Raw genomic sequence first — 25,854 nt, 5'->3', positions numbered from 1 at the left:
TGGCTAAAAAACAAAAGCAAGCCCCTCTTCGCCCTGTGCCCCTCAAAAAAAAAAAAAAATTACAATAAGCAAAATGAAAAACCAACCACTGAGACTCTTATCTCCTCAATTCAATCTAGACACTAATGTCTAATGAAAACACTCTAAGGTGACATTTCTCACTTAAAAAGCTCATTACTTCATTTATAGGTTTTGGATGCTTATTTTTAATCAAAACCCCTGGCTCTTTATCTAGGCTACTACTAAATGTACCTCCTCAATAACAGTTTGGGAAATTTGGTCTCAAATACAAGTTGTCAATGATGTTTTGGATATTGATTCCTTCATTCAGTATATTGTGTTCCTCTCATCTAGATTTTGCTAAATGTTGTGAACATGAATCTGTGCTATCATTTAGTTAGTAATAAGTAAAAATATCATACAAGATACAGAAGAAATAAAATGAATATGATGACTCTTTTCCAGAGACCTCCTTCTATGCAAGATTGTTTGTATAGAGTTAATAATCCATTTTCAGTAAAACTGAATGAATATTCATAGAACATTTTTTAATGCACACAGTGTTGATGTAGGAGACTTTTCCAAATGTTACTAAAATTCAGATATTTAATTCAATGTATTTAATTTTACTAGTAAATTTGTCAAAAATTAAATTCAGTTCATCTGACATTTTTTCCTGGTGAACCTCACCAGGGTAATAGAGACCATCACTTTCATTCTTAGTGTTCAACATTCATACTTTAACTATCTGTTATAAATTCTTATGAATCAACTCTTCTGCAATCCCTAGATGACAGATGACTAATGATGAAGAAAAAGAAAAAAACAGGTAAGATATATTCCTGCATACAGGAACCCAGGAGGAAAACCCCAGGAGGACATTTAATATTTAACCTAATTAAAAAAAAAAATCTGTTGAATAATGTACAACTTATTAAATCATAATCCAGTAAAAATTGCAAAGCTATTTGAAAAGTTGGAGAAAATGTAAGCAATTTCCAGGAAAACAGAGGCCATACCTCCTCGTTCATTGCCTAGAACACTACTTGGCATTCAGTAGGCTCTAACTAAATATTGATGTAATAAATAAATGTATTATTGGTAAAAAATAGATGGTGTGAAAAAAATCTATATTTCAGAATATCAAAAAGTTGGGGGACTTCCCTGGTGGCGCAGTGGTTAAGAATCTGCCTGCCAGTGCACGGGGCACAGGATCAATTCTCTGGTTCAGGAAGATCCCACATGCCTGGGAGCAACTAAGCCCGTACGCCACAACTACTGAGCTTGTGTTCTAGAGCCCGAGAGCCACAACTACTGAGCCCACGCACCACAACTACTGAAGCCTGCACGCCTAGAGCCCATGATCGGCAACAACAGAAGCCACCACAATGAGAAGCCCGCACACCACCATGAATAGTAGCCCCTGCTCACCACAACTAGAGAAAGTCCGCATGCAACAATGAAGACCGAATGCAGCCAAACATTAATTAATTAATTAATTTTTTTAAAAAAAGTTGGACATGTAATTCCCATGGTCTGTGCATTTTTCTATTTGGCAATTAAAAGACAAAAACTGAGATGGTTTATGTATGTTACATATAGTATGTATACCTCACATATGCTTAAAATCTAAATAAAAGCCTTTTTTGTTATTGACCAAAGTTCTTGTGTTGTTAAGTTTTTGTTTGGTTAATTTCAATTTAGTGACCAAAGACATGGATAATATAAACACAAATTGTCATCTTCACTGATTTTTTTTTGACAGAGTTGATCATTTACTTGCTAATATACTTCTTTTTTATTTTTTTCTGGAAGTATAGTTGATTTACAATACTATATTAGCCTCAGGTGTACAACATGATGATTCAATATTTTTATAGATTATATTCCATTTAAAGTTATTATAAAATGATGGTATATTTCCCTGTGCTGTACAGTATATCCTTGTTGCTTATTTTATACATAGTAGTTTGTGTCTCTTAATCCCATACCCCTATCTCACTGATACACTTCTTTTGATTTCCAGGATGCCACATTTTAAATTTTCCTCCTGTTCACTGGTTGTTCTGTCTCAGGCCTTTGTGGGGTTTGTTAGCTCCTCCCATATCTCTTAACCTTGGATTGCCCCAGTGGTCAGACCTTAGCCTTTCTCTCTATCCACACACACTCCTTTGGTGATCTCATCAGTCTCAGGGCTTAAATTTAAACTCCTATCTATACACCTATGGTTAGCAAGATTATATCTCCAACCCTGGCCTCTCCTGAATTCTAGTCAAGTGTATCCCACTTAATGGCTCCATTTAGATCATTCAAATTGTTCAAAAATAATTTCCTGATCTTCTCCCCCCAAATTTGATCCTCCCATAGCTTTACATATCAGTTGATGGAAACTTCATTCTTCTGGTTGCTTAGACCAAAAAACTTGCAGTCATCCTTGATTCTTCTCTTCCTCTTACACTGCTTATACAACCAACCAGGAAATCTTCTTGCATCTCTTCTCAAATTCTCCAGAAATTGATTAGATTTTAATCACATGACTTTTTAAATACAAGAATTACTTATGGAACATGAAGTAGAAAATAATACAAGGGCGTAAAGAATAAGTAAGTATGTTTAACTGTAACATGTCATTTACATTTAAGGACTCTTTCTGTTTTTAGGAAAGGCCTATGCTCCAGAATTCTATTACGATACCTACAATCCTGTGTGGCAAAACAGACACCGTGTTTACTCCTACAGTCTACAGTGGACTCAAATGAATCCTGATGCAGTAGATCGGATCGTTGCATACCGGTTGGGTATTAGGCAGGTGAGGAATTTAATTGTCTTCTTTTGTGTGTGTGTGATCCTCTGTGAAGACCTTATTACTATGATGTGTTGCTATAAAGTTTTAATCAATTTGCATGAATTCCAAAATATATTTTTCTATATCAAAGATAATATTACCTTACCCAGAACTGTTCCAAATTATTTACAAACCTTTGAAATTAATTTATGCATTTTTCACTATGACAGGAGACATATTAAAGTGAGCTTTCTGAAATCCTTCATCATTACATGTTCTATAGAAATTACATGGTATAATTTCTGGGAAAGAAACTTATTTAAGATGTTCTCACACTTACCTATACTGCATAATTCTTTGTCTTGTTTCCTAAGCTAGAAATTCTACATATTTTTATTCTAGGAGGTTCAAACTATATATAGGATTTTTAAAAGCTAATTTAATGTGTCTAGAATAGAAATGTTTTGGTAAAATGAGAAGAAACAATGAAATATGATGTTTTCCTAAGGTAGCTGAAGATTATAGATTGTGTAAAAATATCATAGCTTTTTCAAATGAACCACTGTTAAACTCAGTTATCCTTCGTTGGTATAAATGATATTTTTGAAATTTAAATGTAGGTCTTTACTTTATTTCCTGTTACATAGTAGGTTATCTGGAGTGACTATTTCAGCATAACAAAACGTTTTTGAAGATTTATTTGATTACCACATAAGCTATTAGCTCTCTTTCACATCTTTGTATTATCTATAGATTTGTAAAATGTGTTTTCCACTTCCTTAGCTAAATCACACAATAGCATTTTGAGTTTGGATAGTAGAAAGGACAGAATTTGCTTGGAGAAAGATTGGTCGACCATCAGCAATCCACTCAGTGTTACTATCGTAAGACCAATGTTTTTTTAATCTTGTTAACAAAGTTATAATAAAAGACTATGTAAGATACATCATTAAAATTAAGATACATTGTAAGTTGAATATTCTTATCCTTCTTGTCTAAGTATTCACAGGTCACAGACATGGTAGACAGGAGTGGATCATTCGGAAACTTTCTTTATTACTCTCATTTACTTTGGTCCCTAAGTAAATCTGAGTAAATCCCAAATCCATATCAAAATTGTTTGTTGTACTCATTGTAATTTAATGATAATTTTCCTTGATAGAGAAGATAGAAAAAAGAAAGATCAGCAGTCTCCCTCGGTTTATGGGCTTATCGCTTTCTTTTTGTTTTCTCAACACAGTTAATATTTTTAGATCTTTTATATTTGGAGCATCTTAGCACATTCTTGACTTTAGACACCTCACATTCATTTCCAAGTCCTTACTACATGATTTGGTCATTCACTTTCATCTTTTATTACCTATGTTTTCAAAAAACTAAGAACCTAATACCAAATTCCTATTTGTAAAATTGAATCAATTTATTTAGGTGTCTTTTCCTTTTTTTCTGGTGATAGGTTTTTTTGCAACAATAGAGTCAGAATTTCATCTTTAGTTTCTCACTTTCTTCCTCAGCTGTATTTTTTTGGAGTGTCTGGGTAACTGCCCTTTGCTTCCCGTATGCTGAAGGGCTGCCTGTTTTAATCTGCCGAATTAATTTACCCAACCCTACTCATCATTCCTTTCTTTTACACTAACAGTCTTCTAAACCTTCGTTCCCAAAGTCTCCATTATGTATGCAAGTCACCTTCTCCATAAGTCTAATTTAACAGAATGATTACCATCTCTGTCCTCCCCCTCAACTGGAGCGATTTTAGCAGAATTAGACTTCCTCCTAAGAGGCATCCACCTAATTAAAGCCCTTCCTTCTCATCCATATCTTGTACTAGTTATTAATACACTACCTTCTATAATTTTTTTTGCTAGAATTGCTATGCTATTTTCCAATGACAGTTTCTCCTCTTAGATTTTCCTTTCCTGATATGAGCATCTCCGCTAAATTCCTGTCTTTATGTTTCCTGATCATAATACTAATATATAACTCCCTGATATGCAGTGACACACATTTCCCAGTCTGTATTCATCCTTGTGAACAAATTAGTTAGGTAATTTCCCCTTACTCTGCTACTTTAGAATACATTATATATGCATGCATATATGTGTATAAATTTCCCCTTACTGTGTTTTGCGAAAATTATGAATTCCTGGCTTCCGATTCTAGCCAATCTAGCCTTATCATTTTTAGCTATATAACCTTGAACAGGTTTCTGAACATACCAAACCTAGGCTCCTACCTGGGAAGTTGAAGATAATGATACCTGTCAGGCAATCGAAGTGTGGAGTGGAATACGTCCCCCACTTACCCACAGGCCAGGTTCCCTTGTGCAGGGCACTCTCTGCACAAATATCTGTGGCAATTCTTGCACTCATCTGCCTGGGTTGTGTAACAGTTTTTTTAAGTGCATCTTAAGAGCTTAACATATCTACTATTTTTATTTCAGTTTTATTTAGTACACTGTATAACCTGGGCCTAAGTATTATTCCAAGCCATGATTTTCACAAAATAATTTCTAGACATTTTTTTCACTATGTCTTATTTTTATTTCAAACCTGCTGTCCTCCATAATATCCATTTTACTGATTCACATTTTTCTCTTCCACTTTGAGTCTTACTTTAAAGCCTTCCTGATCAGATCAATAAGTCTGCTGCTAACACTATTCTTCCCAAGTTTGTGAGATTCATGCTATGCACTAGAGGAAAACATATTTCTAGTGTTATAAACCATAGTCCAGAAAACAATCCTTTCTCTTACACAGTTTCTGAAGCTAACTCTTTACTTGCCTTAGCATTATTTATTTTACTAGAATTTTCTTTTATATTTAGAAACAAGTATTATTTTTTCCTGGAGTGCTTTTTTTGTAATACTCTATTTATTGATAATTTTACTCAGATACTACATCTTGCCACGGAAGAGAAACTTTGATATATCTTTTGTGGGTGTCTCAATAAAGAGTAATGGCCTTCTGCTGTTCTGCCAATATGAATGGAAAGGAAGTGTTCGTAGATATGGTGTAAGAACAGAAAGATCATGTATAAACACTACTCTTTTCCCCACTCCCATATTCTCTACACTTAACCCTTACATGAAAAATCTTAACATGCAAAATGGCCTCAATAGACATCATTTCTTTTGAAGATCCCCTTGCATACCGAAATTGAGGATGATAGGGCAGAAGCATTCTAGATACAATGAAATTGATGTAATTCTTTAAGAATATCCCCTGTTTAATAATAGGACACAAAGTCATTAAGTAAAATAAGGTTATTTTTCTATATTAACTTAGAAAATTAGATTCCTTCTTCCTCAGGTATGTACATTTGGTTATCAACATTGTTTTAACACACAATCAGACACCAGCATTTAAAATAATCACTCTTGAATTCTGATCTGATGATCATTGTAATGAAGATTTTATATGACATGCATATGGCCTTTTTCATGTCCCAAGCTTAGAATCTTGAATCTATGAGCTTTTGAATGTAACCAACATAACTTGGATGATGTTTAAATAAACTATGTTAGGAATGTAACCTAAGCAACATAAATTTTAAAATTGGATTTTCTTCTCTAATAGTTAGTATTTATGTCTTTGACTATGAGACTAAGTTTTCTTCAAGGGATTATTAATTTATGTTATGTATATTATGATTTTTAAATAGTTATTTTACCCTATATTTTTATTTTGAGCCTACATATCTAATTTCTTCTATCCATAAATTATCTAGATTATCTAATGAAAAGTACTTCCCCTTTTAATATCAAACATGGCCTAAAGTATACAACCCATTTCTGATTCGATGAAGCCTGAGAAGCAAATTTGATCCTTTAAGACTCATGGCAAATTCAGTTGTAAAGCGCCCGACTTTGTTTTAATCCACAAACTGTTAGAAACTTTATTACTTATTCTTAAATTAAGTAAGATTATAAAATCACTAGTATATTATTAAATCCCTGGCTGGATGGGGTTGGTAAACTGAACCCAGCATTCCCCCACCATTCTGGTAAAATTAGCTGATCCTTTTGGTTAAACTGTAGGGTCTTTATTTAAATATAATGAGGAAAATTGTCTCAGAATTTGAGTATTGGCTTATACACTTTTCTTAAAAGTTGCTGCAGTCGATCTATAAAAAAGCACTGTAATTCTGGAATCACTGCTTTAAAAAACTTAAAAAGAGAACAGATATTTCATGTGAAGTTAAAAAATTAGTGTGGAAAAAAACTTTTCTCAAAATCTTAATGTCCTTATGTTGTACTTTTTAGGCTCAGCTAAGCAGTTGTTTAATCTCCTTAGACAGCTACTAGCCTCCCAATTGTTTGCTTCATTTGTTGCTTAACAGGAAAGAGAAAAAGGTTATTTGAATGTCTGCTTTCCTTAGTATCAAAGGAATTAAGAAACAAGCAAAACTATTTCTAAATTATCTGAATATACCAAACAACACAATCATTTGACTCCATTTAACATACACACTATAGGTTCTGATAATAAAGGATTTTAGACTTTTATACAGTTTCCTTTTTATACTCCGCCTAAGACATGCACAATGAATGTGACTTTTTGACTGTCATCTTTGGAAAGTGGGATATTTTATTGAATAAATATTTTAATTCACCGTGTTCCTGTCTTCTTAACTCTTGATATATTAAAATGCTTAGAACTATCATACCCACATGGTTACCCAGTCAACAAAACTTTTAGTAAATTAATCATCTAGTGAATACCAGGATTTTAAAAAATATTGTCCTCAATGTCCTGTTAACAAAAGTGCTATAATAGGAGCATGTCCAAAATTCCATAGGAACATGAATGGGAGCAGTTAGTACTGTGACATAGTGGTTAAGTGACATGATCAGCAAAGTAGAGACTTGTTACTTTCTATAGGTTTATCTTCATAAATAGTTATTGTTAATAATGACTAAGAAATCACTAATCACAAATACACTTTTTGGTAAAATTGATTACTGGATGAATTTATTATAAATTTTATTTTGGTCTTCATACGTGCTACTATAATGATTGAGCTAGAGTTTATTTCTCCTTCCATTTAAAACATATTTTTATTTTATTAAATAATTCATTGCTTATTATTGTTTATTAAAGGGTTAATGTTTTAATAGATCATAGTAATTAAAATTTTATAAATTTATTGTATACATAAATGACCATATGCATTGTAACTATGGTTATTAATACAGCTAATACCTAATTTAATGCATTGATAGAAGAAGCAGAAAAACTTGAAGAGATGGCTTTTTATGCTTTAGCATCTTGTATGAACTATTAGTTTCTATGGCACAGTCTACAGATGCTGAAGGAAAATGGTAGAATAAGACAGAAGTGAATAGTATAGAATATTCTATTATTATGAATAATAATTATTATATTATTAGATAATCTAATAATATTAGAATATAATAATAATATTAGAATTATGTACATTAGAATAATATACATAATTGACTTAAGCCCATTGGACAGATTTTATTGAGAGAGGTGTTTGGCGAACCATTTGAAAAAGAGCATTTAATGCCAAGACCAGGGAAATCTGTGGAGAATTGACAGATCATCTGAATTGATTTTATAGTCTTAAATCATGAGTAAAATGACATCTATAGATAGATTAATCTGATCATATCATACATAGTACATTGAATGATATTACAATAGAGGCAAGGCCACAGTTAGGCATGTTTGAAGTAAGTTTGAGTAAGATTTAAATTAGAGTAGTGAAGGGGGAGAGAAAGAAAAAATGAATTAAGAAAATTTTGAAATGGACAGAACTTGAATATTGATTTAATTTTGAGAAACAGTTTTTAAGAGTATAGTGACCTTATGTTCTCTTCTGTTTACTTCAATTTCTTTAGTGAATGCTCAAGAAATTATCAAATATATAGATGAAGAAGAGAGTAAGGGATATAGAGAAATGTAGAGAAGCCATTTTGTAAATGGTCTTTTTGGCTTCAGAAAAGGAATAAGCCATAAGCCAGTTGGTAAAAAATGACATTGTCTCGATATTCCAAGTGAAGGACACTGCACATATTCCCTTTATTCCTATAAATACTAACATCGCAATGTATCTACTAGGAGGAATTAGCACAGTAAATTTGAAAGACCTGGATGACCTACAGACCTTTGATATAGAAGGGTTTGTGAAATAAGGGTATTTTGTCTTGGAAAATTCCAAGTACTTTCTGAGGAGTTTTTCTGAGTCTGTGGCCTTTTGTACAGATTCCATTGTATGTAGTAATACTGCTAAGGAATATTAATTAGAATTTTCCTTTTTCTTGACCCTGAATGTAGTGAAAAATGAGCAACCTCAAAGAGACTTTTGGAGTGAAAAAGTATTAAATTATTGCCAGAAATAAGATATTGAATCAAAGTTTGCAAATATACTCATGTTTTCAAATCGGTCTTGTTAAATTTGAGTTGACAGAGGAACATAAAACAAAAGTTACCATAGTTAGAAACATGTTACTAGAATTTGAGTGAACACTTCCCCTTGAATGTGTAAATTTATAGGTCAGAAGGATTAGACATGAGAACCGAAGCTAGCAAAAATGTAGACATAAATGTACTGTATGAAGACAGTAATGATAGAAGTTCCAATGAAAAAGAAAGAACTGAGAGGTAGAAAAATCTGCCAATGTCATGGAAACTAAGGGAAGAATATGTGAGTGTGTGTGTGTGTGTGTGTGTTGGTGGTGGAGGTATTTGTACCTGTAAACAAAATTTTTAAAGATTAAAAAGCCCTAAATTTTTAAAATACCAGATACTGACAAATCAGTGTTGCTTTTTTAAGAGGGAAATAGGAAGAAAAAAAAGATTGTATATAGGTTTAATATTATTCCAAGGTCAACTGATTACAAATTTAATTAAATTTACCTAAGCCTATCCTGGCTGTCCACTTGAATCAATATTTTATAAAGAAGAGAAGGCTGACTGATATATTTCCTTGGATGAAAAAACAATTTTTAAATGTCTAAACTGTATCTTTTACAACCTATAAACCTATAAATACATGGTTATTATGGATTCCAAGACTTTATCCAGTCAAAGAAACTATCCAATAGACCAATATATATATTCAGTGTCTTAAATGACTGGGAGTGTAGAGTTCAATGGAAAACAGTCACTTTTGGGGTTTTTATGGTTTTGTTTTTTTTTTTTTTTGCCTGCGTTGGGTCTTCATTGCTGTGCGCGGGCTTTCTCTAGTTGCGGCAAGTGGGGTCTACTCTTCGTTGCGGTGCACGGGCTTCTCATTGCAGTGGCTTCTCTTGTTGTGGAGCACAGGCCTTAGGCACGCGGGCTTCAGTAGCTGTGGCTCGCAGGCTCTAGAGCGCAGGCTCAGTAGTTGTGGCTCACGGGCTTAGTTGCTCCATGGAATGTGGGATCTTCCCAGACCAGGGCTCGAACCCATGTCCCCTGCATTGGCAGGCAGATTCTTAACCACTGCGTCACCAGGGAAGCCCGAAAATAGTCACTCTTTCAACTACTTTTCAGGAAAAAAATGATCAAAACTTGAAATGAAAAATGGAGTTGGGATTAACAGTCATTTTCTTTTTTTAGGCTTTAACACCATGCAAGTTGCTTGTTTGAGTGCAAATTTGTATATGGATTTATGATCTATTTATGTTCTGTATCTATTAATAAACTTAACACAGTTTTCTTTGTCTTATATCAGTGGTTCTCAAATTTGAGTGAGCATCAGAATCATCCATAGGGCTTGTTAAAACAGTTGCTGTGACCGACCCCCAGAGTCTGGTATAGTGGGTCTGGGGTGTGGCCCAAGAATTTGTATTTTTAACAACTTCCTGTGTGATGTTGGTTTGGGACCACACTTTGAGAACCACTGTTTTATATTTTCGGACTATAATGAAGAGACTAAGATCAGATTCCATTTTCATCTTTTGGCTTTTCCTTATTCTAACATTCCTATATGATCTCAATGTGAAAAACAATATTATAATTACTGATTTAAGAACAGAGCTTGGCATATGGTGCGCAATACCATTTGCGGAATGAATGGATTTGAAATTTACTGTTATAATAGGTAACCATTAAGTTCCAACTGGAGGTGCATCCTCTAGTTATGCCTGGATTGATGCATTTCCAAAACCAGTGATTATTGAAATATTGTTCTCAGTCCACTGTTGAGTTTCAAGATTTATACCATGGACTGAGAACTAAACCAACTGCACATATTTTCTTTAGTTCTCCTGGGCAAGATATACACAGTTCCTTAGGCTTACATTTGTATATATTTCTAAGGGCTTTTTTTTAATAAGAAACCTATTAACGAGATATTAAAAGTTACTTAATTGTGGTATGTGTAAACTAAAACTTGCATTTGGTAATTCTGATGGCTAATTCAATGCTTTACAAAGGAGTATGACTACATTAAAACACAACTCCTCAGTGAACATACCGTCAGATTTCAAGAATGAATGTCAGAGTTGTCTTGAATTGATAACTATTTCCTATTGCTTCTTTTCATTTCTAAATATAAATTACTATTTGTTTAGCTTTATCATTTTCAGTTGTATTTCTGTAAGTTTCTTAAGTTGTTTTAAAATATGGAGTCATACTTATTTTTACACTATTTCTATACCAAAAACCTGACTACTTTTCAGCAGTTAAAATATTTTAACTAAAATAGCTGGAACAATATTTACCTTTGAATAATAAATGTTGAACATGACAGATTTCAATAAAATGTTAATAAAGTTACATACAATAACTACTGCTGTATGATAGCTTGATTATAGATTGCTGGCTTTTCCAAGTTTCTATTCTGTTTTAAAAAGTTCAAACAAGAAATGCAAAATATCACAAAGTGCTTAAGTTGCTTTAGCGTACTTCAAATTAAGGAAACCATTTCTGAAAAGATGGAAGCAAGAAGTTGAGTAGAAATGTAAAAGTAATAGTTTGAATGTCATAGGCATTACCTATTTTTAATAGCTAAGTTGTCCTTGATGTGTGTGTGTGTGTATATATATATATATCTCAATACCATACAGTCTGACACTATTCTAGGTGCTTTACGTATATCATCATGTTTAACTCTTAAAACAACACAATGAGGTAGATACTATTGTTATTTCTATCTTAAGGCTAAAGAAACCATGGGGTTAAGTAACTCATCCAAGATCATAGAATTAAATGAAAGACTAAGCTGGATTTGAACTCAAGTCATCTGGCTTAGAGTCTGGCAAGTGTAATTCAGCTGAATACCATCTGAGCCATGTGCCTTTATCTTTATATTTTTCTTCTGTTTCCTCCTTCTCCCCCCTCCTCCTCCTCCTCCTTCTTCTGATAGACTCTACCTTTTTTCCTAATTTCTCTTGTAGTAATTTTCTGTTGAAATTTTCTATCTCTTTTTGTATTAACTTCAGTTGCCATTCATATTTTAATTAAATTATACACTTCTATATTTATAAACTTATGTCGACATATTTGAATATTATATTTTTATTCCTTTAATCTCTTCTATATTTGAGAATATATCTGCTTTTCCACCAACAATGCATGTATATATTTTATACAAGGCTTTTCTGTTTCTGGATATCTTTTCCTCAACTTTTAATTTTATAAATTTTATAAACTGTTCAATTATGGTATGATATTAATATCTTTTTAAAATTTTTTAATGATGAATGAAAAAATAAAATAATTGGTTTCAGAAAAAAATGTAAATTAGGAAAATATTCAAGTATAATATTAAATATCAAAAAATTCTGTAAAATTGGTATTATCACTGTTGTTTAGATGCAGAAATAATCTTACAGAATTTAAGCTGTATAACCATGCTCTACAGAGAGAGAGAGGTCACTGGGGAACTAAATTATTAACCTTTTTTGTCTAATTCTAAAAGCTCTCTTAACTTTTATACTTTACTACTATAAAACTAGATGTAATTCTATGAATTATTAGAATATAAAGAGAGATGGGGTTTTTTTGGAGATGAGATTGGATAGGCGGCACAGGGCTCTATCATGAAGGGCTGTAATGTCTACTCACCTCTTGCTGCTCCCTCTCCAGACAAATAAAATAAGTTTATAAATTATAAATGCCAATACAAGAATAGGGATTTGCTTTGCCTTAAATAAATGAGATTAGACAAAATGGGATTAGGCTTTATTTTAAAACAATACTTAAATCTATATTCTATATTTCATGTCAATTTATAAATAAGTCATTAATAAGAAAGAAGAATTATTTCATGTAATCAACAAAATATGTACTAAGTTCAGATTAAAGATGAAAGACTATGTCAAGCATTTGAGTTGCCAAAAGAGTGAGGATGGAAGGGTGAGAGGATAGTTCTTGTCTTCAGAGAGTTTAAAACAAACAAGGAGATAGGCAACCAAGCAGATATCAAACTACAATATAGTTTGATAAGTATTATAATAAGTGTGGATATAAGGTATTATGTGAAAACATTGGAGGGGAACCTAAGATGACTTTGGGAGGTGAGGAATGCTGATGGAAGAAGTATTAGCAAACTGATACCAGAGGGGTGAAGAGAAGTTGCCCAGATCAAGGGACTTGGATGAAATTAACAAGTGCCTGGATACAAAGCCAGCTTGATAACATTTGGAGAACTGAAAATAATGCAGTATATCTGGACCTTTCCTGAATCATAGTTCAGGAGAGAAGGAAGAGATCAAAGTGGAGATACGAGGGACTGAGATCATGAAGGGCCATGTGAACTAGTCCAAAGAAATTGGACTTTACCTTGAGAGAAGTGGGAAGACACATACAGAGCCAAAACAGAGGAATCAAGTAATCACTATCATGGTACAAAATAAGGGACAGCATAGAGTAAAAGCTGTTGTTTTATTTCAAGTGAAATATAATGACCTGAATCAGTGCTGCTACACTGGTAATTGGAGACAAATTTATGTGGCAAAATCAGAAGGATTTGATGATTAAGTGTAGGTTGGGGAAAAAAGGGAGCAAGAAGGCAGAGATGAAGAAAATGTTCACTGCTTAAGTGCTTGTTGTCTTTACAAGATCTTATGTCAAAACATGTTAATATTGGTTTTCTCATTTTATATGTTAATAAAATATTCTTGAATATTATTGTTTATATTGAGAGAAAAATGAAGTTACTGAGATGAATATTAGGCACATATTTAATGGAATATTTTCAAAGAAATGTAAAATGATGAAATTTTAAAACATAAAATGTGAAGGAAGCTTCTGTTATAATGTAAAGTAACTTTAATGTATCAATATATCTATGCAACATTTTTTAGTGTTCTAAAGACACTAAGCTGAAATTTATTCTCAAAGATCCATGTCTTAACAAAATGACACAATAAAAAATTCATAGGAAGTTTTCTTATATTTAATAGCAGCTTCTTAAAGAATCTCATTTGAACATATATGTTTTTATAAGGTGCTGCGATAAAAGGTCCTAAATGTAACAAACAAACTCTAGAAGAATTTTTGATAAGAATAGTTTCACTTAACATATAATTTTTTTTCCCTTTATACTGTCTCCTCTATATTTTTTGTATTATCCTTTCCTTAGGTGTCCTAGTGTCCCACAAATATTGGTTTACTAGGTTAAGTACTACTGTATATCGATACAAAACAATCGTTACAATATCAATTGTTTTTTGGAAGGGACCATGTTGAAACATGCACCAGCTTTTAAAATCTTCCTCCTGGAAGGAGCACGTCACTTCTGTTCATATTTCCTTGTCCAAAGTAAGCCCTATGACATGATCTGAGGTTAAACAGGGCAAACAAGTGTTATCCTTATGTACTGCAAGGAATAAAAGAACCAAATATTTATGAAGAGCTCAAATTACTACCCAGATCTGCCTTTCTGGCCAGCAGTATTTGATTGAATATATTAATAATACCATTTGATTTTATACTGAAAATATAACCTCAGAAAGATCTACTTCTTAAGTTTACTTATAAAATACTAAAAATAAAAGTAAAGATTTTTTTATGAAGTTGTACCATTTATTTCAAATAACTGAATCGCTTTGCTATACACCTGAAATTAACACAACATTGTTAATCAACTATACTCCAATATAAAATTTTAAAAATTTAAAAAAATAAAAATTAAAAAAATATTCTGTGATAAACCATAATGGAAAAGAATATGAAAAATAATTTGTGTATATATATGTATAACTGAATCACTTTGCTGTACAGCAGAATTAACACAACACTGTAAATCAACTATACTTGGATAAAATAAATTAGAAAAAAGCAACTGGCAATAAAGTAGTTGTAGTTTACTATATTTTAGTACCATTTTGTATAACCAGATAATAACTTGATAAATTTTAATGTTTCAGAAGTATCGTGCACTCCTCTGCTTTGATTTCCTTACGTTTGCTTCTATTTCCAGTTTGTGTGTGGTTTAGTGTGCCTATGCATAATGATGCAAACTGGTATCAGTAATTACATATGAGATAGTTTGCATGCAATCTCAAAAGAATATAAATAAAAGTGTAAAATGGAATTTGAAAGATAATGAGTACTTTTGCCAAGTGAGAAAATGAGACATGGTTTTATATGTGTTCATGCAAAGGTTACTACTTAGTATTTTGACAGAGATTTCAAGAAGTCCCACATGCTCAAAAATAGCTTTCCCAATCTTGAGACTGCACCACTGGGAATTGCTTTGAACGTCTGAAATCTTTTCTATCTTTATTTGTCTTCTTGTGTGAAGTGAGTACTCCAGATAAGATGAAATCCTGGACTTTTCATCTAGTTAGCAACTTATCTCAGAATAACTTAATAGACAATGGTCTTGTGAGAATGAAATGAGATGAAAGATGATCATCTAGGCATAGAGAAGAGTCTTCTGGGAGATTGAAATTTTTTTCTGATTATCTGTTTTGCATAGGGTTGTCCCTGCATGTTCCATTAATTTTGTTTTAATAGAGCTGTGACTTCTCCATGCCTTCTCACAGCTGCAGAAATTCACATTTACTTCCAGTGATCCTACATAGTCTACCCTGGTAGTACCACTTAAGAGACTAGGATATAGACTTCCAAGAACGCAAGTGTGAATTGTCTAAAAAGCAAGGATGTTGAGACCCTGAAGTTGGATGTATTGAAGGAGAACTCACTTGAGTGCAGTTTTTAGTCAAGTTTCATCTTATGAGTTTATGGATGTTTTAAGAATGATATATGCTATTCATTATTTGTGGACCCCTAATTCTTTAAAAGAAAACTTGCTAATGTGAACACTGAAACATATTAACTTGCATATTAGAGACATCAAAAAAGATTTGATAAAAATAAATAGCTCAGGTATGAATTTTCTCAACTATTCTTAATATGTTTGAACACTCAATAATAATTCTGTTTTGGGTAGCTCATCTGAGAATTGTATTAACCTCAGAAAAGTACTTAGTCTGCCTCACTGACATGCTCTGGATGTCTATATATTATTTTATGTATTATAATGTTTAAAATTATCAATTTTATTATTAATGCCAGTGTTAATAATAGCAATGCTGTGATATGTAACAAAATATTTCAAAGAAAATTTAAAATCTCTTATAAATTTTTCTTTTTATAAAACTTTTTATAAAGTTTTCTTTTTTTAACAAATGTATATTTTGAAACCACCTTTGTTTACAAAGTGATGCTAATTGACTCAAAATCGTCTAAAATCTTATTATTTTTAGTTAATATAAAATTATTTTATAATGTGTTCTAGATTTGACAGTTCTAATTAGATGAATGCAAAACAACAGTAGTCAAAAAATTGCTATATACAAAGGTATTTAATATCATTTCAACTTCAAAAGACTGTTCCTTGTAAACCAAACTATCATAATAAATAATTAAATAGTGCTTAATTAGCAAAACCACAACCCAAGATAGAGTAGGAACTTTTAGTGGTAGAGTGGGAAGAGCATTTCATTATGCCATATAGTACAAATAACGTGACAGGCACATATATTAGACTAACAATAAGTTCAACTAGGTCTCCTTGGAAAATAAGTAAATTATATTGGCTATCTGACACAGTGGCTCTATAATGGAAGTGAAGAAGGAAAATACTTTCTCGGACTGGAAACACAATAAAGTTCCCCCAAGTCAACTATAGAATTGGACATTTTGGTCAAGATTAGAAAATAAAACTTTTGAAGCATCAAAATAAAATTTATTGTTTTGAGATAGTAAAAAGTCAAAGCACATAACGAACCATCAATTTTATCTATAAATGCTACACTAGGCCAACTCTCCCCTAACACTAAAATTAAATGAATATATTTCTTGACATTAAAATAAACCATAATTTTATTTTCTAGTGAAATCTATTAAAAATGGGAAATTAAGTTATACTGAAAAGAGAAGCACTGATTAATCTGTGTATTTAACTAGATCTGTGGATTCTCAGTGCCTTAGAGAACGCAGCAAATGAAGTATTGCCATACATAGTAGTGTAAATCTTCAGAAAATGCGTGTTTTCTCCACTTTAAAATGCTACCTTCAACATAAAGCAGATTCTTAGTCATTATTAGTTGATAGCATGAGGATATTATGCCCATATATGAAGCAATAAAGATAGACAAATAGTGGGAAGAAACTTGTAGTAACTCTTGTATTATACACATTCTACATCAACACAATGCCAGGCCCACTTAGGTGCAATTGCTTAGAGAAAAAAAAAAACTCAGTTGTATAAAAATTATTTTTAACATAGCAAAAATTTGGTATTTTAGAAGAAAATAGTGTTTTCTTTTTCAAGCAGCATAACTTCTATGTATTCAAATATATGTTGAAAAAGTATGAAACCATATTTAGGAAAAGATAAAAAAGCACATCCTATGTATAGTCCCTCCATGAGATGAGGGAAAAGGAAATGTATCAGGAAAGAGGTGGATTGTGGGGTTCCATTAATCTGTAAAATTTTATCTCTTTTTAAAAGACATCTAAGCAAAATATGATAAAATATTGAGTTCATTTTATTAATAAATACAACATGGTTAATTGTTTATATATTCTCTGTATGTTTCTGCATTTTAACCTTTTTCATAGCTTCAAAATTGTTTTAAAATTAAAATGCTTCCATAGTTCAGATGGTTGGTGTTTTTGGTCACACAGTCTAATAATCTTCAAGCACTTATAGCAGATATTCAGCCAGCTCACTTATTAGTAGAAAGGAAAAATAGTGGATTATGATATAGTGTTAATAGTGCATCTCATCTACAGAATTAGATATTACATAATGTTCAAATATTCATCAATTTCAGTGCTACAACAGATTTTAAAGACCACCTTATATTACTACTGAGGAAACTGCAGCCCTCAAATTTCCTGATGGGCCCAAATATAAACAGCTAATAGTTATGAAAATAGAAATAAAAACCAAGTAACCAGACTTAGGTATTCCATCCTTAATCATCCTGGACCCTTTTGCTTTTAAGACATTTCAACTCAATTATATGCCTTTTCTCTTCTAAATCTGTTTAATGAATCTTGTTAGGTAGCGTCCTTGTGTTTTTATAATAAAATGTTAGTAATACACAAGCCACATTATAGCTATCATTTTTAAATAAAGATATAAAAGGACAAATACAATATAAAGTCCCACTTGAAATAGAAGAAAAACCATAAAAAAGCACTTCATATCCCCACAAGTCTGGGAAGGTTCATATGGGGTCATAAGTATACTCTAGTTTTGCAAAATCTAGATTAGGGACTAAGGAATTGTATTTTAAATAATGTGGAATTTTTCTTTTCACCATAATTTTTGTGAGATCCTTTGTTCATTATCCAACCTTCCTGATTTGTCTCATCACACTTACTACTCTCTGACATATTATGTATTTAATTTTTATTATTGTTTAGTGTTGTTTCCCACAACTGAAATGATAGTTTTGAGAAAGGTGGGTAGTTTTCTTTTATTATGATTATTATCATTATTGTTGTTGCTAATTTTTTTTACTATGAATTCCTAGTATGTAGATAATGGAATACTGTATATCTCTTAGTCTGGTTAAGCGCCTGACATATAGAAGGCACTCATTAAATCTTTTTTGGTATATTAATGATGATGTATTTTAAAAATCTACTAATTATCATTTATGTGGATAATGAGAAGTAAAAAAAAAATAGTAAGAACAATTCAAATGTTAAAACTCTTTCAAAATCGAGATCTTGGTTACACTGTTGAAAATATGAACTAACTTAAAAAATAGAAACATTTATTTAACTGAAGACATTATACTATTTCTACACTTGTATATGGTCTCCATAAAACCCTTTCTTGTAAAACAAGGAAGGGAAAAGTGAGAGCAAATAATAAGTCGTGCTTATGTGTCCCATGAAGAGGGGAAGTGGAAGGAAGGAGGTTCATCAGTGACTCTGGATTTAGACCATAGTAGCATCTGTATATTTGCCTTTTGAAGTTACTGCTGAAAACTCCTCCACAAGCCCAAGCAACATTGTCCGTGGTGGTGAATGATTAAGTTCCCAACACAAGCCACAGTTATCTCTTTTTAGGTTTACTCCCAGGGTTAGCCATAGTTCTTTAGTTAAGATTGCCATGCCAAGATGGTCCAGAGGAAGCTCCAGCCTTGGCCACCTGCTCGGCTCACCATTTTTAAGCTCTAGCAATGAGCCTAGGACAGTAGGGAAAGGAAAGGTGTAAGCATGGCTTTCTAAACTGGTTGGGAAAACTAGAGACAGTCACAGGTTGGTGAAACAACATCTACAATGGCATAGAGGCATGGAATAAGATATTTGGGTCTGTTTAATTCATTGTGTCATTCATTGCGTTTGGCACGTAGCTGCAGTGCAGTAAATATTTGCTGAATAAATGAATGAGTATACATGCGATAATTTAGCTGGACATTAGTACTAGGTTTGATTTTCTTTTCCTTTACAGTTTGAAAATATTGCTCCATTGTCTTTTTTTATGCACTGATGCTATTGAGAAGCATATTGTCAATCTGATTTTCCAGCTTCCAATATTTTCTTTTTTATATATTCTTAAATATTACTATAACAAGTTAAAGTGTGTTTGTGTGTATGACTTTTCCTCACCATTATGTATATCCTTTAGTGCTTTAAAAGACTTTTCATTATGAAGTCATTTAAAATTTTTTAAAAACTTCTATTTTGAAATAATTATAGATTCGTGAGAGGTTACAAAGAATTGTACAGGGAAGTTCCATGAACCCCTCCTCCAGCCCATTTCCAAGCCAAAATCCCACACAGAGTATATTACCAAAAGCAAGAAATTGATATTCATATATTCCATAGAGTTTAATGAGAATTCTGTAGTTGTACAGGCACTCATTTGCCTCTCAGGGAAACTTCTTTTTCTCCTGTGCTGGAAATGCTGTATCTTGTAGTCATTTCCTCCAGGAAAAATTTCTTTTCTTCCCACTTTTCTCCAGGAAAGAAGAGTGAGGAGGAAAGAAAATACTCAGGTTATTAATCTGCCTACAACTAGTATATCCACTTCCCAGCCTTTTATCTGGTATGATTAAATTTTGGCTTCTCAGCAGGAAAAGCCTGAGCAAAGATCAACTCATAACAATGATGTGGGGCGGGTGAGAAAAAAAATTATGTGCCAACCTGTCTCCTCTTTGTGACATGGCCTTTTCCCATTAGGGTTGCAATTTACCCCCCTCCCCAGGTTCATTAATCTCCCTGTTGCTTTCATGGTGTCTCCAGGGTTAGGTCTGGAGAGGAGCAAAAATCCTGTTAATTTCCTTTTTATTGAGAACTGCACTGACTATTAAATACTACATTCGCTTAATCTGTGCTAAAATTTATATTGTTTTCCAATATTTTTGTTGATGCTATCTGTCTAATTAAAGTGATTGACACCCTTTGTCTTAATTACTTGACTGACCTTAATATATTATTTCCTTCCTGAAGTATTTGCTTTTAACCTTTCTTTTCAAACTTTCATTTTCTTTTTCTTTAAAGGAGCCACTGAACAATATGTGATTGCCATTAACTTACATTATTTGTCAAGTACCAAAGGCCATGTCCATGAATTATGTCCTCAAAGTTTTAGTGTTACCTCCCTAGACCTACCCACTTGATAAATCTGTACTTGGATGCCTCATTGCCTCTCAAATGTAAACATGCCTAACTGCTAACTTATTCTATTTCAAGCCCAGTCTTCCTCCAGTGTCCCCATTACACTGAATAGTCCTATCATGCATCCCATTGTTCAAGCCAGAGATAAACTGGAAATAATTCTTGACACTTCTGTTCATTCTTCCTCTCCAGTTCATCACCAATTTCTGCCAGTTTTTTTTCTTGAATATCCTCAAATCTTTTCACCTTTATCCATCTCTACCACCATCACCAAATCCAATTTCTTGCCAGAGAAATTACCAGAGCCTCATGCTGAATACTCTTGCCTCCTTCAAATTGTTTTCCATAGTTATCCATTTTATTTTTAATTGCTAATATTTTTATTTTTGATTATACAAGCTCTTCTGTATATATTAAGAATTCTGTCATAAAGTTTGGAAATATTCTTTCATGCACTTATCCTTTCATTTATGTTATTTTTATTGTGCGTATTTTTAAAAAATTTTATACAATTGAATTTTTCCATCTTATGATTTCTGAATTTTAAGTCTTGGAGAAGCCTAGCACACTCAAAGATCTAAACAAAATCGCAAACGTTTACTTCTAATAATTTTACGGATTCATTTATTTACTTTAAAATTAGAATCTAGCTGTAATTTATTTCAATAAATTTTCTTTTTTTAAAAAATTAATTTATTTATTTTTTGGCTTCGTTGGGCCTTCGTTGCTGAGCATGGACTTTTTCTAGTTGGGGCGAGCAGGGGCTACTCTTTGTTGCAGTGCGCAGGCTTCTCATTGTGGTGACTTCTCTTTGTTGCAGAGCATGGGCTCTAGGCACTTGGGCTTCAGTAGTTGTGGCACGCAGGCTCAGTAGTTGTGGTGCACAGGCTTAGTCGCTCTGTGGCATGTGGGATCTTCCCGGACCAGGGCTCGAACCCGTGTTCCCTGCATTGGCAGGCAGATTCTTAACCACTGAACCACCAAGGAAGTCCTAAATTGTCTAATTAAAGAAAATGGGTAAAAATGATTACAATCCCCCAAACTAGGTCAGATCCCCATGTTAATCATGTTATAATTCCCAGCTTATGATTATATATTTTTGAGTGATAATTAAGTTAATCTCTCTCTAACTGCACTCTTTTTACCAATTGCCTATCAGTAATAATAATACTAGTCTTAGGACTAGCAGATGTAATTATTGTTGTATTAGCTAACACTTATGTAATGCTTGCTTTGTGTTACACATTGTTTTGAGTGTTTTACATGTATTAAGTCTTTTAATTCCCACAGTATCTCAGAGGCAGTTGCTAGGTTAGATTTTTAAGCTCTATGATGACAAAGATTCTGTTTAATTTGTTTAAGTAATAGGCTGTCAGTATATGGTTTTGAATGAATTAATCAACCAATGATATTGTGCAACATTTTCCATTAAAATAAGGTATAATTGACTTTTGTTATTGAAAAAGCAAATGACCGTAGTATATACCTTTGCATAACATTGCTTGCTTCTCTGATCATTTTCAAAAGGAATATTCTAAGAATACTTGGATGATTATGACATTTTTCTGGAAAATGACAGGAATACAGGATATAGGTATGAGGATAATATCAAGTTAAAATAATATTTAAGCATAGATATACTTCATTAGAGTGATGTTAGATTATATGCTTAATAATACATGTAAATATGTTAATAAAGAGTAATAACCTAAATATGGGTTTCACATATGGATAGATATCGCATTATGAGTTTTCTGAAAAACATTTAAATATGTTATTCTATAATAAGACATTGATTGCTTCAATTATCAATTTATTTTTTGCCATTTTGGGGGAAGGGGCTCACATATATCATTTCTTTAAACAAAAGACTTGATATATAACTGTTTCAGTATTTACTAATGAAAATTTGTAGAATGATTACAGTAATTACCTCTTCCCTAAAACTGGAATTAGTTTCATGTTATAGAAAAGAGCTATAACTAGCTAAGCATTTATAGTCGATGACATTTTTTAGATAAGGTAAATGTTAGCTTCTAAAAATATTGCTTTTAATTGTCATATATGAAAAGGAATATGAAAATGCAATTATATGACAGTATGATACATCTTGGAGCTTAAAGCTCCAAGAACTTCTATATTTAAAATTTTCCCTTTAATAAGAAAACTTTGCTGTTGGAAATGTGTGATACACTCAAAGTTCTAATACCACATTATAGAATATTAGATTGTTGTTCATCTAAAATTTATTTCTCCCCAATTATGATCTTCATGGAAAGAATGTATCCTGTATCCACAGATATTGGGCTTGGGCATGTGATTTCCTTTTGTCATTATGGAGTATGTACAGAAATGTTAGACGCTAGTTGTAAGCCTAGGCATTAAGAGGTCTTGCATGATTTCAGCTCACCCTCAAGGACCATCTGACCTCATCAATGAGACAAACGGTAGGTTGGTGGTCCAAGAAGAATAAGAGACATAGAGTTGACTTGAATTTGATCCATGACTAGTGACAAGTAGAATCAAGCGTAGCTTAAATAAGCCGAAACTGAACCAACCTGCAGGTGCACAAGCGAGAAACAGATGCTTATTGTTTTATGCCATTAAGATTTTCTGGTTATTTGTAAAACAGCATTGTTATGCAACAGCTAAATGAAACAAGCATACTATTATTTTTTCCTTGATATCTTATATTTCAATTTTGCGAAGTGAGTCTTTAATAGAAGACAACATTAACGCAACCATAATCCGATCTGTTAAAAATGTCTGGAAAAATTTATTTTACAATTTTACATTGAGTAAACTCAACAGTCTGTTTTTTTTAAGACATATAGGAAAAGAAATTATTAGTATCTATAATAATTAAGATTGTGTATAGTTTCTTATAACTGAAAAGAGCAAAATAATAAGGGCTTAAATGAGATAGATGTTTATTTCTCTTTCACATAGAATCACTTCAGACATCAGCAATCCAGTGTTGACATGTGCTCCATAGTATCGTCAGAGACCTAAGGTTATATCTTTCTTTTTCACTGTCGGTAGGCATGTCTTTCATGCCCAGGTTACCTGAGGATCTAAGATAGCTGCTAAAACTTGAGCCATCACAAATTAATCACAGGCCAGGATCAAAAGTAAAGGCAAAGCATTAAAAAAATAAAATCCTTAAAAAACAAAAAACAAATAAAAACCCTTACTGGCTGATTAGACTGTCTGCCCCAGCCTTCCCAGAATCACCATGCAGCAACTCTACTCACCTCTCATTGGCCAGAATTAAATCACATAACCACATCTTGTTTAAAGGGAGACTCAGAAATGTAACACAGCTAAAAATTGGGTTTTCTTGCTAAAGAGCAAGGGTACTGGGAATGAGTTAGGAAGCAGTAGCTTTAGTGACAGTGCTCTATTTATTTAGTAAGAAAAGTTATTGTATCTCATTGGCCGTAAACTCACTAAAAGATAAAGGCTTTATATCTCAGGAAACTTTTAAATCTAAGTTTCCTAAAACTCTAAAAAAATGTACACAGAGTTTGAAATTATCTTTGAAACGTGTTTGAATATGTTTTATATAACATTCCCATCATCTTGTTCTCTCACTCTTCCATTTTCAGTTTAGCAGATATAAAAAGAGATTACTCTGCATGGTTTCTCCTTTTTTTTGTTTTTTAATGCCAATCTAGTTAGGTGATTTTTTTAATAAATGAATAAATGTATCAGTCAATGTTGCTGTGCAGTGTTTATTATGAAAAGAGAATATTGTTGATTTTCTTCCCCAAATGCAGTAAGAGATTCTAATCTCTATTTACACATTTGGGTAAGCATTGTTTTTTCTTCTAAGCCTATAATTTGAAAGCAGTTGGATGATTAAGACTTTTTATCATTGTCAATAATTGATAGTATCAGTATATCAATACATTTAAATTGTTATATGATTAGTTTCTATTATATAAAGTTTATGAAAATATATTAACCTGAGGCTTCTCCCTATGAGTGTCAAATTGATTGCCCAAATGGATAACTATTTAAGTGGTATCAACATATTCTAATGAAACTTAGAAAATATTCATGGTGATATTGTAGATTCAACTAAGTTTAATTGAATAATTCATCAAAGTACCTAGTGAGTGTTCAGTAATGTTAGCTGTTATTATAAATAATACAACAAAAGCATTACACTCAGGTAATTGGAGCAGGAAAATAAGATTAAGTTACTTTGGTGGCAATATATAAGATGGGTAAGAATCAAAATTCACTAGTAGTAAAGAGTTCAATTAAAAGATTAGAGAAAGTTGTTGATGAGGCATGGAGGGGTCAGGTGGCATTTGTAGGATGAAAATACAAAGCTATTAGTAATAAATCCAGAACATAGCTGTAGTAAAATATCTTAGAGATGGAAAGCAGTACACTGGGTTGTTCATAAAAGGAAAGATGTGATTATGATCCCCTTTATATCAGAGAAATACCAAGATGAAATGCCAAAATCAAAACCCTAAAAAATTGATCTATTTAACATCCTGAAAAAACTAACTTATGAAAAACGATGCAGCTTGAACTGCTTAATTCCAATTTATTAGGGTTGAAATCTGTAATGAATTAATCTTTAGGCTGAGGTGTCCTTTCACCTGCTGATCCAAGCATGGCAAGAAAATAATTAGACTGTTATTTCCAAACTTGATAGGAAACCAGTTTTTCTTCTATAGTGATTTATCACTACCTGCTAAAGAATGATTATTTTTACTGTTTTACATGGTCTCTTGAGTGGTTTCAATGTTGTTGTTTTAACAGATGAGAGTAATAAATACATGGTTGAGGGGATACACCAGTAACACAGGTGAGTTCTTTCCTGAGGCAATATAAAATACCATGTCATTTAATGATTTATGTAACAGTTATGAGCACAGAACTTAGCCCAACCAGAGCATACATTCACTGGAGTCCCAGGGTAAACTTCAAAAGCAGAATCTGAATTCTTTTAAACTGTCAGGACTCACAGAGTCAAAAGCCTTTTGTATGACTAACCCTCAT

At 32.4% G+C, this 25,854-nt stretch overlaps 1 protein-coding gene across 2 annotated transcripts in view; it reads left to right on the top strand.

Moving 5' to 3' along the window:
- Positions 1-25,854, top strand: part of MDGA2 (MAM domain containing glycosylphosphatidylinositol anchor 2) — an 801,291-nt gene that overhangs the window by 712,988 nt on the left and 62,449 nt on the right. For both annotated transcript variants that reach the window (XM_036839763.1, XM_036839756.1), the window contains one exon: positions 2,661-2,809. In XM_036839763.1, coding sequence (XP_036695658.1) covers positions 2,661-2,809 — 149 coding nt within the window. The remainder of the gene's footprint in view (positions 1-2,660; positions 2,810-25,854) is intronic.

Source organism: Balaenoptera musculus, chromosome 2 (genome assembly GCF_009873245.2).
Source record: "Balaenoptera musculus isolate JJ_BM4_2016_0621 chromosome 2, mBalMus1.pri.v3, whole genome shotgun sequence".
Taxonomy (NCBI): domain Eukaryota; kingdom Metazoa; phylum Chordata; class Mammalia; order Artiodactyla; family Balaenopteridae; genus Balaenoptera; species Balaenoptera musculus.
Note: the sequence above shows the minus strand (reverse complement) of the source record. Positions and strands in the feature narration are given on the sequence as shown.